Source organism: Asparagus officinalis, chromosome 5 (genome assembly GCF_001876935.1).
Source record: "Asparagus officinalis chromosome 5, Aspof.V1, whole genome shotgun sequence".
NCBI classification, from domain to species: Eukaryota; Viridiplantae; Streptophyta; class Magnoliopsida; order Asparagales; family Asparagaceae; genus Asparagus; species Asparagus officinalis.
Window position 1 is genome coordinate 107,010,998 of NC_033798.1, and position 16,710 is coordinate 107,027,707.

The following is a 16,710-nucleotide window of genomic DNA, read 5'->3' on the forward strand; positions in this document are numbered from 1 at the left end:
GTTATGATCGAGGTCGCTCCAACGGAACGGGTTATGGTGATTCAGGCTATGGTGGGAGGGGTGGTGATTCAGGCTATGGTGGGAGGGGTGGACGTGGAGTGGCTTCTTCAGAGAGATCAAATGACGATCATGGTGTTTATCGCAGTTGGCATGATTCTTTTACCGGGTATTATGCTCATTTTTATTCAAAGAAATGCTCTGTTGTCGATTAATATCTTTATTATTAAATTCTGCAAACTTTGTACTTTTGATGATGCAATTTGTATCGCATATGTTTGAGAATTATCACTATCATCTTGTTGACAAATAGAAACATACTTCAGTACAGTACCATTAATCACATTACTGGTTCAACTAGACAGATAAGACTACCATGACCTTCCACCCTTGTTCCCCTAACCCGTCTTCAGTTAGATAAACTTGATATTGTATCGACGGATAATCGGATATGGTTGGATATCTGAAATCCTTCTTTCAAAATATGGATACTGGTACAATCAAATAGAGGTGGTAGATGTATTGAGGCCAAGTTTAGAGCCTATTTAAACCTACATTATGTAATTTGGATCATAGTCAATATGATTGTATACTTTCCCCCTTATTTTATTGTAAGAAAGGACATCAATTGCCGGCTGTAAGTCACGGTTAAATAATATTTGATCTGAACTCAGAATCAAATATTGAGTTCAGTGTCTAAAAATGTCCTCAATTTATATCCCCTCAAAAGGGAAAGAATACAACTATACAAGTATTGTAATACCCACATCCTCCCCATATCTGCTCAAGCTACTCTCTTAGGAAAGAATAAGTTAAACAGGTCCTTTTCAGGCTGGAAACCTGCTTGCGTAACCTGCATAAACTGCATCGTTTTTTTTATCTTGGATGCCGCCAACTAATTCTAATTTAATTTGAGACAACGATGTATAAATAATAACAATAGCAACTAATTCTCACTTGGCTGTTACTGTTATGTGAATATCTCAAATTGGATACTCAGAATTAGGGTACAATATGTCACAAATATGGGATGCATAAATTTAAAAGAGCACAAGGCTAATATAGATGTACATTTTACACATTATAAAGAACATGAGTCACATTATGTACATTTACAAACCATATCCATTGCTTTAGCAAAATTGGCCATGTATTCCTAATTTGCGATTTACCCTTGCTAAAATTTCTATGTTATATCATATGGTTACCCTTGCTAAAGGTGCTATGTATATCATTATGGTTTCAGCTATGATCGTGACCGTGACAATAAAGAAAGAATTCATATAGATGAAAGAGCACATCAAGAGTCCAAGCCCGTCTCTAGAGTCCGGAGCAATAGCTGCAGCCCGAGTCCGAAAAGAGGACCTTCTGGGTGGGGCCGGAATCAGAGCAGGAGCAGGAGCAGGAGCAGGAGTCGGAGCAGGAGCATTGACCGGTATGGAAAGCCAACAACAGAAAACAGACACTCACCCATTCGTGATCAACCTTCTCGTCGTTCACCTGCATCGTATGATGATGGAGAGATCAGAGATGATCAACTTCATCGCTCAGAAATTCCAAGTGACGATCCTGCCCCTTATGTTGATAACGAACGGCGAGAGGCTTCTCCTAGTCCTATTAGTTGGCATCAGAAATTTCAGAAGCCTAGGCCATCAAATGATGAACCTGTTCGACCACAGAGATCAGCCACTGGTGGTGATGAAGCAGAGGAAGGGATGATTATGCCGGAAGAGGAAGAAGGAATGATACATCCGGATGAATGATTCCACCAAGTGGGAATTAACCCATCTTAGGTTACCGGCGTTTATTTTGGATATGTGGTGTCACCTAGGCTCATAGTATGGGTCCATTTTGTCATCAGCAGTGGGTGCTGTTATATTTTGGATGTATGTAATATCACCTAGGCTCATAGTATGGGTCCCATTTTGTTGACAGCAGTGGCTGCTGTTGGAAACAATGCAACGTTTACTCTAGTTGTGTACTTACTGTACTTTGTGCTCAGCCTTTTGATGAAGCCTTTGTTCCGAGGCTAGAAGAGGAAGCTTTGCTCTTAATTTTTTTGTTTGTGCTCTGATTTAGTAGCGACTTTAGCAACTCAATTCTTTTCTTTTTTCCATGACAGTCGACTCCATCAATCAAAATTCTAGTGCGGAACTGAATGAGGATGAGCTCACGCAAATTCCCATTAAAATACGGGGCGTGAGCTAACAGCCTAACAGCGAGCCGTGTACTAGCAATCATGTGGATCTTGCCGCTCATTTAACCGTTTGGCTAAATGAGCGTCCAGAATACCATTATACGATACATCTTCATATCCAGAATACCATCATACGATACATCTTCATAAATACTGAAGATATCCTTGAATGTATGACAACACAAAACTGATTGAAAACTTAGCTGAATAGGGCGGTTTATGGATGACTCGATGTAGCAGCGTACATTTTCTTCTGTTTTGTATTTCCGATTTCATTGTGTTGCATACGTGCTGTGACGTTGGATTGAATCCACTTGAATATTGCTCATCTTTGCATGCGTACGAAATGAAATCCATATAGAATTCAAGCGGATAATTTCAGAGGCTTTATTAAGTAGATTAGGCAGCCTCCACCTTGAGATTCTGAGTGTGTTTGGGAAGGCTTACTTTTTTAAAAGCTTATAAGTTATGATAGTTTTTTTAATGACATTTAATTTTTATAATAAAAATATTATAGAAATTATTTGAGTAATATAGCAATTTGTTTGGTCAAACCTAGCTTATTTAGGTGAGCTTATAAGTTAATTTTTCAAATGCTGAGGTATACCAACTTTTTAAAATGTGACTTATAAGCCAATTTATTTTGTATTTTACTGAACGGGTAGAAATAAAAAAACTAGCTTAAACAAAATAAGCCACCTCAACAACCCTCTGTAGACCTAGTATGACTATCGGTGTGCAGTTCTACAAACGAACGTATCAGATGTCCTCATAGGCCTGTTATTTGCTGCAGACTAGCTTGCTTGATTCCACTAACAAATGAAACCACGAAAGAAGTGAAAAAAAATGACAAGGGCTTTTCATCGGTCACTCTGAGATACACAACTTGAAAATTGATAGAAGCGGCAAAAGGAAAAACAAAAAACAATTGGAATCCCTAAACAAAGCCTAAACATCCAGACTCGATCAACTCACTTCTCAAAGTAACAGGGAAAAAGGAAAAGTAAAACGAGGAGCCGCAGCTACATGCTCACAAACTACACTCAAACACATAATTATGCAGTCTTTGGCTTGATTCTCTTCAGCTGTGAATACAGGAAAACTCCAGCAAGAGCCACTCCAGTCCCTGCAAGTGTAGAACATAATTATACTATGGTCTATGTCATACATAGTGAATGGTGAAGGCTAAAAATGGAAGAGTCATTTTGTACCAAGAGTGTTGATGGGAGAAACAGGGGTCCTGAAGAAGAGGACTGAAGTCACGATGACCACCACCCTCTTCACACAGTTGCCAACAGAGTGGGTAACTGGTGAAACTCTAGATAGAATCATATATGAAACCTGTAATTATTTTCGGAAAACAAGTTAGACAAAATGTCATAGAGTTGAGCAAAAACAGATAAAAGCATGCAAGCTACATATACATAAAAAGAAAATGACGTGTATCTGAAACGTCTAACCCTAAGTGTAATCTTTTTCATTTTATAAAATCTTCGTTAACTTAGACTCTGTTTGCGAGTATTTTGAGGTTATACTTGATGAATAATAATGCAGATTTGAACTATACGATAATCAGTATATTGTACATGATAATGCTCAATTAGATAGGTTAACTAACCTCATGCCACTTTCATATATAAGTGGCAACATCATTATTTACTCGCTAAAATCATATATGGCAAAACATTATCTAATTTCATATTGTATAGCTCAACAGTCCCCTCTGTTAATAGAGGAAAGTCTTTTCCATGATCAACAAAGTCCAAGTCCAATATGATGCCCTTCTAATGCAAGGTGCAATTCCTAAAGAAAGGTTTCAGGATTATCCATGTTGAACATTTTAGTCTTGGGCTTGCTGGGAAAAAGAAAATAAATAAATCTCTTCCCACTACTTGCATATAATACCATTCCAATGCGTTATACATCTTTGCAGAGTTGGCATGGTATTAAATTAGAATTTCTTGATATCATAGCCCGAGAACTACAGAAAAATATGTTACATAATAGTTCAAGACAAACTATGTAAATGGTTTTGAGACCTTGTAAGCCTCACTAGAATTAGAAAGACGCATGTGACCTTTGACACTTTCTAGAAAAGAAACTAACAGGAAAGAATGCATCTTTGACAATCATTACATTGCAGTACAGATTCACCCTCCAGTTCTTCTTATCCATATTTTCAAAATATGTGATGTGCATACTAACAGCATTTTATGCCTCATTGATTCGCTAAAGTTACCAGTTAAAACTAGTAATTGCATGGTTCTATAAATCATATCTTTATTAACTTTAAGCAATAAAAAGCGAGAAAAAACTCAAATACCATACCTGTTGATAAGCATGAAAACATAACCCAGCAAGAAGTGACCTTGTATATATCTGTTGAAGATTCAGGCCCTGCATGGTCCAAACACAAGCGGAAGACAGCATCAAGAAATGTTAAATGTGTGCAGATGTAGACACGGCTGAACATTCAGACATAGAACGTCTCAATATATTTCTAGCATCATACTAACCACAGATTGCACATATGCAGGAGTGAACTTGGTGCCTTCCACGAATAAGGTCACAGGGGTTAACAGGAAGAACGACATGATAGTTATAATGGAGAAGAGATTTATGTTGTCCAGCGATTCCTGTTTAAGAACAGATTATAGGTCAAGAAAATGAAAGCTAAGAAATTGAGCAAATTGCAATAGCCTCTCTGTACTAATCCCACATTAGCTACAATATTATATCTTAAATTTTAAATCAATGATCCACTCGATCAAAGCACGTGCTATTACGTTGAATCACAATTACTATAAGAGAAGCTTAATTACCTCTTTCTTAACCATGACCTTTTTGCTAAGCACATTACGTGACTGGAAGGTCACATTCGAAGCCATTGCACTCCAAAATCCAGCCCTGTATTAAAGTCGGAAGAGTCAAAATGCTTAATATTAAGTTTAAACTTCATTCAAGAGGAAGTACAACAACTGTTCCATGCAAAAATGTACTTATATGATATTATATTACTTTAGCTAAATTTAGTTTGCGAATGATCATTTACCAGTTAAAAGAAGCTTCAGACATGGATGCCAAAGCTACACCACCAACAATAGGCAGGAGAGAGAGCACCACCCAGGGAGTAGGCATCTGCATAGAGATTTAATTAATAAAAAATGGAGAATAAGAAAAATATCAAGCTGCAAGCACTTTCTATAATGAAGAGCATTGTGTCTTGGTTCTCAAGCACATGATCGGCATCAACATAAAGATATAGTCATTTTACATAGACTACAACATGCATGATATATTAAAATTCATAGAGCTAGATGTACTAGGGAAAAAAGATAAATGGAAAAAAAATTGCTTTAGAATTGGCTTATAAGCACAAGATCAGTATTAGGGATAACCACTTCGTGTTATGGTATTTGGCACATCTTTTCACTAGCTCATGCATACATATGTTACCTTCTTTCCAGTTATGAGAGATTCTTTAGTATGCCAATCTTCAAAGCTATTTTAAGACACCTCTAATTTTTACCATTACGATGCCGATAACAAATTTATAGCTAACCAATCTTTCGATAGCTTACAGAACCATAGTCCTTGATATAGGATACATGCAAGATACTACTTTAAAAAAATATGATTTAGTTCAACGATAAATGACTCTAGTGGCAACTTGCAACAATATCTCTTAAGAGGCCATGCCCTCCACATGATCAAATGACAAAGTATATAGCATGGAGAATCGCATGACGAATTTTAAAAGTAGTGAACAGGGAATATACCTAGAATAAAAAAGGTCAATTACACCAACTACAAGAATCTTGGAAGGAAAGAACTAAAGAAAAGAAACTCTAAAATTCCCTTTACGTACAAAAGTTAAAATTGGTTTTTTAAGGAACTGTCAATTTGCTTTAACAAAATAAATTTGGATAGAGAAATTCACCTCTCCAAGGAACAGGGCAGATAGAAGAACTGAAAAGAAGGGCTCCATAGCTTTGATTGTGTGGGTGAATGAAACAGCAACTTTGCCCAGACTCATATTGGTGAAAAGATTACCCATGGTATGGACTGCGGCCAATGGTAGAATTGCCATAAGCTGCAGGAATGATATTTCAAAATTTCCGTAGAAGATTATTATGCGTAAAGATACTCATCTAAGATAGTATGTATGTAAAACACATGAACTTACCTGTGAAGAAGAAATCTTAGGTCTCTTGTAAAGGTTTGTCATCCACATAAAAAGGATAAGGACTGTTCCAACAGCAAATTGAACTGTTGTCATGGTCATGGGGTAGGGAAAAACTTTCAGGACCTGTGAAAGAGGAAGAAGTAAGTATGCTGCTTTCTAACTGGATCACCCGACAAGTAAAGGAAAATAGCTAAATATCATGACAAGACATCAAATACGCTTAAGAATAAGGGATCATATCACAATCCAACATTAGGAAAATGATCTACTTAGCTTTTATCTGCAACTTTGAATTACGAGGATTGTTAATGTGGAATTTCCATTCTGTATTACACTGACATTATGTTAATCACTGAAAAACGAAAATAGCCTTGCATTGTTGCATCTTGTCATTCTTCTTTTTGAGAAGGCTCCTAGTTACAGTTGAGAAAGATAAATTCATTATATCATGCCACGATTATCCAATAAAAATGACCTAAACTTAAGATTGACTGTACTAGTGTCTCTGAAAGATGCAATTGCAGCTCCAGGAAAGATTATCTAGAGCAATAATGTTCTATTTTTCTCTCAATTATATGTTATTTAAAACTTGGTACGCCACATCCGAAAGATTTTGTCATCAAGTAGCCAATATGAACTTCTTTTTTACAATCATCCTTAATAATATAACTTTCAGATCTCATGTGATTTTCATCCATTTACAAAAAAATAATGGAAACAAGTATGAGACTCACAAAACCACTAGAAATCATAAAGATTAACGTAACAATCCGTACATAAACATTGTGCATAAGATAATCAGGATGGAAGTAACTGTAAATTTGAGTTACTACGATAATCAGGATGGAAGTTAATGTAGATGTGAGTTACTACGTCACTTTAAAAACTTTAAGAAGTATTAAAAGTTTACCACTATAGAACAAGAAAGAGCCACTTGACCTTGATAAAACAGGGTATAAGTATATGAATAAATCTTAGTGTTCAGAGGAAAACTAAACAGGCTCCAGAATCAAAAAGGAGAGGGGGTAAAAAGGCATCAAAGAAGCAAACAGACTAATCAAGAAACATCCAGACTCTGCCGCCAAAAATGGTCCTTTCAGTTATCAAATCATCAAAGCTATGGAATATACAATAGATTCACAGTAAAAAGAAAAGGAGGAAGAAGAGGTCCAAAAAAAAAGAGGAGAATTTTCAGAGAATGAAAATAACAAATAACACATATTCATAAATTAAAGGTAAGCCTACTTTTACAATGTTAATATCGTTGACAATATTCGAAAGTGAGGTAAGTTTCAAATCGGAAAGAAACAGTAATCAGGTTTTTATATCACAACAGTTGCGCAAACACAAACTTTCCAACCAATAAATTTTTGAAACGATCTTTCTAAACTAACGCTAATAAAGAAAATAAAACATGCACAATGAAGATAGCTGGCAGCTAAATCATAACGAACCATCATTAGATTGAAAACTAACAAATAATAACAAAATGCCATAAAATCCTTAAATCAAGGTATACAAATCTAGATCTACTCAATGCCTAAATTGAAGGGTTCAGCCTCTAAAATCCTACCAGTGAGGGCTAAACATCGACAGATCTAGAGAAATTACCTGCTTGTTGTAGATGTTGAAGTAGATATTGAAGAGATACCACAAGCCAAACATCGCCCCAAGCTGCAGCGTCTGAATCAGCGCGCTGCCGTCGCTCTTCTCACCGGAGTTCTCGCCGGCCGAAGATCTGACGGCGAACTCACGATCTGACGGCGTAGGGAGAGGGGAGATCGAGAGAGGCGACTGGAAGCGAGAGGAGGAGGAGAGAGGGGAGAAGGCGCCATTGATGGAGATCGGTTTGGGACTGAAGGAAGATGAAGAGAGAGCGGCGATGGGATGAAATCTAGGGTTAGGGTTAGGGTTTAGAGATGATCGGGATGGAGGTCGGAGCTTGAGGAGAGGGGCTGAAGGAGAGAGGGCGACGGCTGCGCTCTGCATTTTTTGTTCTTCTCCTTTTTCTCTTTCTCTCTCTTCGCTCCGAGACTGTGTTCGGTTGGCGTTTAAGTATTGGTTCACTTTTCACTTAGAACCCTCCGTTTGTATAAAATTTCATTGTATGAAACTCCATTTCCTCTAGATACTAGATAGTGCCCGTTATGATAATACCTCTAATACAAAGTGTATTTTCAATTAACGAGATTTAATAATAAAAAAAAGGATTAAAATAATAAACTTACGTAAGAAATCATAGCAATAAAATATACTCCGAGTCAAGAGCGTACAATGCATACCCTTTTTATTTATTTGTCATTTAAATTCCTATCTAAGTATCAAAGTCAAATTTTCCAGACAAAATTATTCTTTAGAAAGATGATTTAAATTTCTAAACTGATTCAATTAGTGTAACTGGACTACAGATCACATTTCAGCTTTAGACAATTCTTTACTTTTCCAAATTCCGCTCCAGTTGTATGCCGAAGGGGTAATTTCCTCTCCTTTAACAATTAATTTGGATTGGATGGATACAAGATGAATAATTTCAAGCGAAAGGCAGAAGAAGGTTTCCACAACGATGTTAATGTGGAAGGACTTCGATAGAAATCTCGAAATTCGTTGCACGTGTTTTGACGTCCACGTGGCTTACTGATGCGCAGGCTGTACTGGTATTGTCCGGTATATTCAGCAGCAATTGGAGAGATTTGGCGGAGAGGCACACGAGTCAAGGCGACGCTAACGAAGCTAGAGACTGTGGAGAGCTCCACCCATATTTGTGCACGTGGGTCCAATCTAGTTTTGCGTTTCATAAAATTTTCTCGACTTTTCCGCCAACTTTTTTAGATCCCCATTTTAGTTTTTGTATTACAAGTATATATCACACGTGAGTTGCACGTGACGTACTTGGTTTAAGAAGCATTAGTAAATGATATATTCTGCATTATTGATTCTTAAATACGTGCTTACGATATAATATTTACTTATAGCGTATTGATCCTTAATATATCATGCACGAACGCTACGGAGGCCACTAAATAAAAAAATAAATATTAAATATCTAGCATCTTGTTGGATTAACAGCCAAAATTATTATTAGATGTAAAATTACAAAAGCTATAATAGTAAGATGGAATCACAACCGATATAAGATATTATTTGAATAGCTAAGTTCGCGGAAATTGTATAGGCCAATTCTTTAATCCAAATTAAAGAATCTCAATCAAGAGACAAATTAATCTGGATTTTGTATAAAAAATTTAAATTTTTATTTGATCCAATCATATATATAATATATAGCTTTGTGTATTATGATTTACTGATCGAGTAGAAGATAGATAAACAATATGTTTTATTAGTTAATCTTTGTAGCTTAAAGTTGATAGGAACAAAAAACTTATTAGTGATTAATCAAAAAAGAAGACAAAAAATTATTATTCAACATAATTATAATGAAAGAACATAAAAATGCTTAATATAGGTAAGAAAATCAAAAGGATAAAAAACAGCGAAAGCGTTGGATAAGCTGATAGCACCTCTAAACTTAAAGTGCATATGAACGAAGTAATTAGTTAAGAATTTAAACATGAGTACATCTCATGAACATAAAGCGCAACTTATGATCTATATTCAAAAGAAAAAGCACAACATATGATAAGTGGCACAAAAAAACTCTCTACAACATTGTGCAAGGAGGAAAAATCCTTAAATAGCTTTGCATTAACTCCAAAATAAGATCGTACATCTCTTTCTAAGTATTAAAAGATCAATGAGAATCTTACTTGATCCATAGTTAAAAAAAAGCACACAGTAAAAACAATCTTTGGCTCCCAAATCAGATTTATGCGTACTCTTAAATATCAAGACTTCCAAATAATAATCTTTCTATAATCTATTATCCTTCTCTTTTTCAAGGATTCAAGAGACAATATAAATCAAGATCTAAGAATTAAACACGAGACATAGTCTCAACTTTATAAAAACATAAATCTTTAAGCCTACAAACCATGTGACAAATATTATCTAAAGTATGCACGTGCACATACATATACAAGCCACGTACACTATAAATCATTCGATAATCTTTTCATATAACATATTTCATAAACCATTTTGTTGGTGTAGCACTTTGGCTTAGTAGGTGATGCGGCGGATTGAAGAGAATGGATGGCCATAAGTTATACTATAGAGATGAAAAAGAGGTTATGTCAAGGGAAAATGAAAGAGTGGTTAATTAATTGGATCTATATCATATGCATTTAATTAAATAAGTTATGGAATCTCTAAGAGCCTAAGACACTAATTAAATCTTATCATCATGATGACTTGCAATTAATATAATATAATTTAATTTAAGACGGAGACTTTGAGATGAATTAAATTAAAAAATAATCAAAGTAAAGTTGGAACTATCAAATTTAAAAGGGGGTAAGAGGGGCAATCAAAAGTTTTAGCATCCTAATCTTTTTTCATGTGTAGCATGGACTATTCATGAAAAGTTTTAAATCAACCTTCACTTCTTTTTATGGAGACATGTTCGTGTTTTCTTCGATTGTGGGTTGGTGTGGTGGGTTGGTAGGATGTCAAGAAAGGGTCCTAGCAGTCGAACTCCACTTGCCACTCTGATTCTGGCTCCCCCTAACCAAAATTTCCTTGTAAAGGGAAAAATAAATAAAAGTAAAAATACACCATTGCATGTTACACTCTGACCAACACACTTCAAAGGAGAGGTGATGGATTCAAGCATTTCATCTCAAGACTGGACAGTCAGAAACGCGTCTGATAAAATTGTTCAAAACTCCGCACGGCGATTAATAAAACAAAATACCTACCAAGATGTTCGTAATGCATGGGAATGTGGATTCAGCTGGGCATAAGCATCTGATAGCATATTAAAAGAACATGCAAATCCTTTTTCACCTCTATGGAACCTTTCTTGCGTGTTGCTAAATATTTTATTAAAAAGAGAAGATATGACTCATTAGCCAACAATACAGAAAGTTCCTAAACCAAAGGCGTTCACTTTATTACCTTCACATTATTATCACACGCATGTCATCTTTTACAAAAGAATTGAATAAAATCACCTCTCACAATATCCCAGAATACAAGGCATCTGTTACAACTCATGCCAACAATACTATGAACAACAACAATTCTCATTACAGTGACTACAAAGAAGTGTTTGGCAAAGAACCCATCAATATCACAGGATTGCTGTTCTTAGGCCTAAACATTTTATCTGCTTTTTCCTTCGAAAAAATCTCAGATAGAAGACCAGATGATAAACTTGAGCCAGCGGGCTCAATTGCTCGGTCTGATGTCCTTTGACTGCTGCCTTTGAGCTTTCCACAAGGACAGCAGCCCATGAGTTTGACGAAGCATGGCTTGTGGAAGATAGACCCACATGAAGGACATTTCTCCGCTTCAGCTTCCTGCTTATTAGACAACAAAGATTCTTAGGGGCTGTTTTGTTTGGGGCAAAAAGAAAGTCTGTCAAATGTCGTAGCAAGAAACCTACTTCAAATCAATTGTTTGGATATTTGCAATTTCTATGTGGAAAATATATTTTCATTGCAAATGCACTGTTCAGTCAAAAACATTCGATGCAAAAGCTATAAGATTTGTAATTCCAATAACATTTTTGACAAGTCAAATTTGCATTTTATGTTTTAATTTCCTTTTTGGAATCCCCAGCATTTGTTGTAACCAGATTGCCCGCAGCACTTGCTGCATTGTTTTCTACAAGTTGTAAGTTGACCTACTTTTTCTAATAGCAATGTTGGCATGTTGCGTCTGCAGTAATTATTTCTGCTGCTTTATTTCCATTCCACCAAACAAACTCCTAGAGTTGAAAATTGGAAGTGATTTAATTGCTCATGAATGTTTGGCTGATTAGTAAATTACACTTGTTAACAAGGGTTTTTGTTGGCAAGATGCAGAGAAAATCCTAAAAGTTGGTTGAGTAATAACACATTTACATTTTTTGACACCACCTAGTATCACCCAAAGAACAAAAGGAACTTTTACTCTTGAAATTTGTTAATATTGCCCAAAGAAGAAAAAGAATTTTAATCTTGAAATCCATCAAATTTCAAAATAAAGATACTTCAGATTTTCTTCCCCCGAGTAAGGGAGTGAGATAAAGTATAATGGCCAGAGTATAAACTCCAAACGTGGCAAAAGAGTCATTTTGAAATAAAATAATCAGAATTCAGCATAAAAGAAGAGCAGAGGGAGGAAGTGAGAGACCTGGAATGGGAAAATGAGGGATGCGGGTTCATCACAATCTTGTCGGCCAGCACAAGGGATACCAGAGTCATAGCACACAAGGCATTGCTCAGTGATATGCTCGAGGATTTTGTTTGAAACTGTCTCTACCATATTTGGGAGAGCTGCCATTGGAAGGGGGAAAAAGCGTCACGTAACATGCATTCTACAGTTTTTATCTCCATATATATCTCTGAAACTCGTAAACTCGTTTAAGCGGCTGAAACACAAGAAATACCAGCGTACAAGAAAGCTAGACTTCAACCAACCCAAAAAAATTTCCTTTTCTTAATTTTTTTGGGAGATTGTAATGGAAAAGTTTCATTAAAAAAGCGAGGCTTTTTCCTTTATTCCTTTTAGTTTAAGTAGTTAGTAGGCTACTAACCTTGAGAAAGATAGATCATCTAAAAACATTGTATGTCTCACTCAAAGAATCTGGTTATGCTATACAGCAGGTAAGATTCATTAGATGTTATAATTTTTATGTAGTTCTTGCAAGAGTTTTGCACTATAAATCTAAGAAGCAATTTTTTTAGAAGAAGCCCCATGAAATTTTTTTGGCAGAAAAGTCCAGGGAAGAAAAAGTGTATCTTACAGTACATATTGGTATAGGCTGATTTATTAAACTGTGCTTATTGCTTAACATGAATAATAAGCAAAATGATGAAGCTATGATCAAGTACGACAATTAATTTTACAAAATCCTTGGTTCACATTCCTCCCTCCCTCTCTTTATCTCTTCCCTTTTCCTCTCCTCCATTCCTCTTCATACACTCTCTCATTTCCTTCTGTTTCTCTTTTTAGATTGAGGACTACTTTTGTTTCTGTTTGGTCTTTTTTTTGGTTAGTCTCTCAGTTTCAAATCAAAACTAGCTGCAACTATACCAGAACACAACAACAAGGTTATTGCTATACCAAAAGGTTCAAAAGCCAAATCCATAACTAATATAACATATCACCCCTGGTCAGCATGTTAGAGACCTTTGACCAATATTATCCACAATGACAAAGAAGAAGTATAATTCCCATAGATTACCCAAATAAAACAGCCTTATATGTTTTTAATATTACCTGCAAATGCCCCTTTGGAGAGATCAACAAGGTCCCGGAGTGCAAAAAAGTCATTGCTCTCAAGAAGATATCTGCGAACACCAAGGCTTCTTTGAACAGCTTTCCGAAATGGACAACGGACATATGGAAGCATTGCTCCTATTTTCTTCCTGATACCCGTAACATGAAACAAAGCCGGCACTTTGGGAAACAGAAAAGGATTGACGGCACTCACACAAAGCATGGGCTGAAAAGAAAAGTTCATCACATCTAAGTTTGCAAGCTAGGAAAGATAACTCATGTCACAGATATAAGCTGCCATCCTCACATGATTCAAGTCCTAAAAAGCTTGAATGGAGAAGCAATTCAACTTAACTATAGTCCAAAAGGAAACATAGACATGGATACCCAAAAAAAATTGCAGTACTATCACCTGGTCATATATAGATTCCAAATATGCTTTAGCCAATTGAGACACTGGATATAAAGAAAAATCCCAGTGATGTAGGACTTTCGCAGGCAGAACTATAGTATCATTTGTATGGCATGAAGCACAAAACAACTGACTGGTGTATTCACAAAACCGGGGCTTGTTCCATCCAATAGTCTGTACAATTTCTCGTAGTAGGGTCTTTCCAGCATCCAACTGTCTATGGCAACCAGCACACATGTAATGCTGGGCTTCTAGTAGTTGTCTCATAGATTTATGAGGTTTTATTTCAACCACAAGGGAAATGGTCTTTCCCAACATGGAAATATTTTTAGAAGAAGACAAACTAAATGACTTCAAAAGTTGATCCTTCCCAAGCTTGTGCAGAGATTGAGGAACAAGGGATTTTAATAAGCTAGAGTTAGGAAAGGGTTGGCCTGGGGATAAAAAAGAAACCATCGAGCTAGGAGTTCCAAAAGAGTATTTGGAGTTCAAGATAGACTGCAAGCAATCTTGAATAAGAATACTTCTCTTGCTGATAACATCTGGAGAAGCATTCCCGAATATTTTCCTGGATTCCTTCTCAACTCTGGACCATGGAGGAGGAAGGCTCAGGCCAAGGTCCATGAAGAAAGCATATAGCTGACGGTAAAGACCAAAGAAATCACGGTAACGGCGCTCAACCTCCCATTGATCCTTATCACTCCATACTCGCAACTTGTATATTGTATATTCTTTGACCCCAACTAGCCTTTCCCCCAAAGAAACATCTCCCTTTTTTTGTTTTGCACCAATAACCTCAACCCGATCGATGTTTGGAGGATACTGAAGAAGGGGATATACATCATCAGTTCCAGAAGTAGAAGCAGTCGAACTGCCATCTCTGAAATGCTGAGAATGAGGAGTTTTATAACCTCCATTTGAATTAACGGACCTAGATCCATGTGAGTTGCCTGAATCCAGTAAAATCTCCTCCATTTCAAGAACCATATCATCACAGGATTCAGAGTTGTCCACGTTCTTGACCTGTTATACATAAGCAACAGACATATTAGTACTTTAGAAGTAAAATAAAAAACTTTAAAACTCAAGTCAAATATATCATATGGATTTTAAAATTAGCAGGGAAACAATTTCCATCATATTTGAAAGTAAGGTTAGCGTACTGATTTCAGAAATAAAATAAAGCTTCATATAGAAGCAAAGAAGACAAAATGAAACACATTTGCAAGGGGGAAAAGAATAAAAACGATAATAACATTTTGGTCAATAGTTAAGCAACAATGAGATAGATAAGGTGGTTAATTACATTACTAAGATAAGGCAACACAAATCAGATTTTAAGATGATGGCAAGTTGTCTCCAGTTAACAAATAAATATTTAATGATCAAAAGTTAGGAAAATCTTTATCAATTTGTCCATGGAAACATGTCTTGTACTCAGAGAAGATAGAAGCATTGAAAAAAGACTTACAACAAGATGAGGTTACCATCATCATCATCAAGGAAACGGGAATCTCTCCCATCAAATTGAGGCGTCTTATCAAGCATAATCCAAAGTAGAAAAGAAAGATCCGCAAGATAAATTACAGAGTTTTTATATGTTCAATTGTCAACCTAACACCCACACACTTTTTACTGACAAAATTCTAGCATGACCAAAGACAGCCATAAGACACTAAAGATATTTTATAAGTTGTAAAGCAGAGGTGAAACCTTGAATTCCTCTGGACTCCTCTAAATAGGGGAATCAGAGTATGGATAAGATCAAAAACTAAATGACACAATTTAGATATATGATATACACCTAACAACGATAGTGTAGTTACAAACATTAAAAAGAGATGAATGTGCTTCATGGCTGGATACCAATAAATACAATGCTTCATATTCTAATTTCTGAAATTCTGGTAAAATCTAGTTAAGCTTGCATGTAAGAACCAATAAAATTGTCGAGATTCTGTAATGGAGGAACATCTCTCTCATGACCTGGAAACTCCTGTTTAGGGAACTAGCATTCAACCCGGAATCAGTTCATAAAAGCATCTTATTCCAAATTTAATAAATGACCAGGATACCTCCAGAGGAACACTGTAGGTTTCTTACACGAGGTTTCCTGGGTTGGATCTGACTACTAAATAAATCATAGAAAATCATTGTTAAAGATTTGCTTAATGCAAATGTACAAGTGCCTAAAGAGAATGAAATTGAGGCCCATGTGTTTGTGAGTGTGTGTGCATGTGGTTATCCATGCTAAGTCCCCCCACCCCCCACCCCAAGTAGCCTTGTCTTTGTAGGAAATGCAGACCTATGAGGCAAGAATGTTATAAGCCAAAATGATATTTAAATCATGACAACAGAGCTTTAGGAGGAGGCAAGACAGTAGACAGCCTTTGGCACCAAATACAACAGCTTGATTGATAACACTTCAGTATATCATCCACCAAACTGTTCTAAAACTGTTCTAACTTATGGATGCTTTTTTACAAATTTCCCTTTTCTTGTCCTACAACTAACTCTCGAAGTCATAGGGACCCTTATATACCACCATACCAGAGCTCCTTCTAGTTTCCATCTCATAGGGGGTTATTCAACTGG

At 36.2% G+C, this 16,710-nt stretch overlaps 3 protein-coding genes across 5 annotated transcripts in view; 1 reads left to right on the plus strand and 2 right to left on the minus strand.

Annotated features, from left to right (window-relative positions):
- LOC109840553 (DEAD-box ATP-dependent RNA helicase 14-like) overlaps positions 1-2,051 on the plus strand; it is an 11,356-nt gene extending 9,305 nt beyond the window's left edge. Inside the window, exons 9-10 of the mRNA XM_020409241.1 lie at positions 13-166; positions 1,244-2,051. Coding sequence (XP_020264830.1) covers positions 13-166; positions 1,244-1,760 — 671 coding nt within the window. The 3' untranslated portion in view covers positions 1,761-2,051. The remainder of the gene's footprint in view (positions 1-12; positions 167-1,243) is intronic.
- On the minus strand, positions 3,031-8,424 carry LOC109840554 (phosphoenolpyruvate/phosphate translocator 2, chloroplastic-like). The gene is made up of 9 exons (XM_020409242.1): positions 7,992-8,424; positions 6,381-6,503; positions 6,135-6,287; positions 5,247-5,332; positions 5,017-5,101; positions 4,711-4,830; positions 4,523-4,591; positions 3,406-3,535; positions 3,031-3,320 (listed from the first exon to the last, which is right to left on the minus strand). Exons 1-9 carry the CDS (start codon positions 8,367-8,369, stop codon positions 3,250-3,252), a joined length of 1,215 nt encoding a protein of 404 aa, XP_020264831.1. The 5' UTR covers positions 8,370-8,424; the 3' UTR covers positions 3,031-3,249.
- The window catches only part of LOC109840556, a 7,884-nt gene continuing 2,537 nt past the window's right edge, over positions 11,364-16,710 (minus strand). For 2 of the 3 annotated variants that reach the window (XM_020409244.1, XM_020409243.1), the window contains 4 exons: positions 14,116-15,138; positions 13,704-13,929; positions 12,615-12,757; positions 11,364-11,797 (listed from right to left, as the gene is read on the minus strand). In XM_020409244.1, the coding sequence (XP_020264833.1) occupies positions 11,534-11,797; positions 12,615-12,757; positions 13,704-13,929; positions 14,116-15,138 (1,656 nt within the window). In that variant the 3' untranslated portion in view covers positions 11,364-11,533. The remainder of the gene's footprint in view (positions 11,798-12,614; positions 12,758-13,703; positions 13,930-14,115; positions 15,139-16,710) is intronic. The other variant, XM_020409245.1, reaches the window with a different exon arrangement.

Coding starts and splice junctions, on each gene's coding strand:
- LOC109840554 (XM_020409242.1), bottom strand. CDS start 8,369: ATGCAGAGCGCAGCCGTCGCCCTCTCTCCTTCAGCCCCTCTCCTCAAG. Junction 6,288..6,380: donor CTAAGATTTCTTCTTCACAG/GTAAGTTCATGT, acceptor TCATTCCTGCAG/CTTATGGCAATTCTACCATT. Junction 4,592..4,710: donor CTGCATATGTGCAATCTGTG/GTTAGTATGATG, acceptor TGGACCATGCAG/GGCCTGAATCTTCAACAGAT.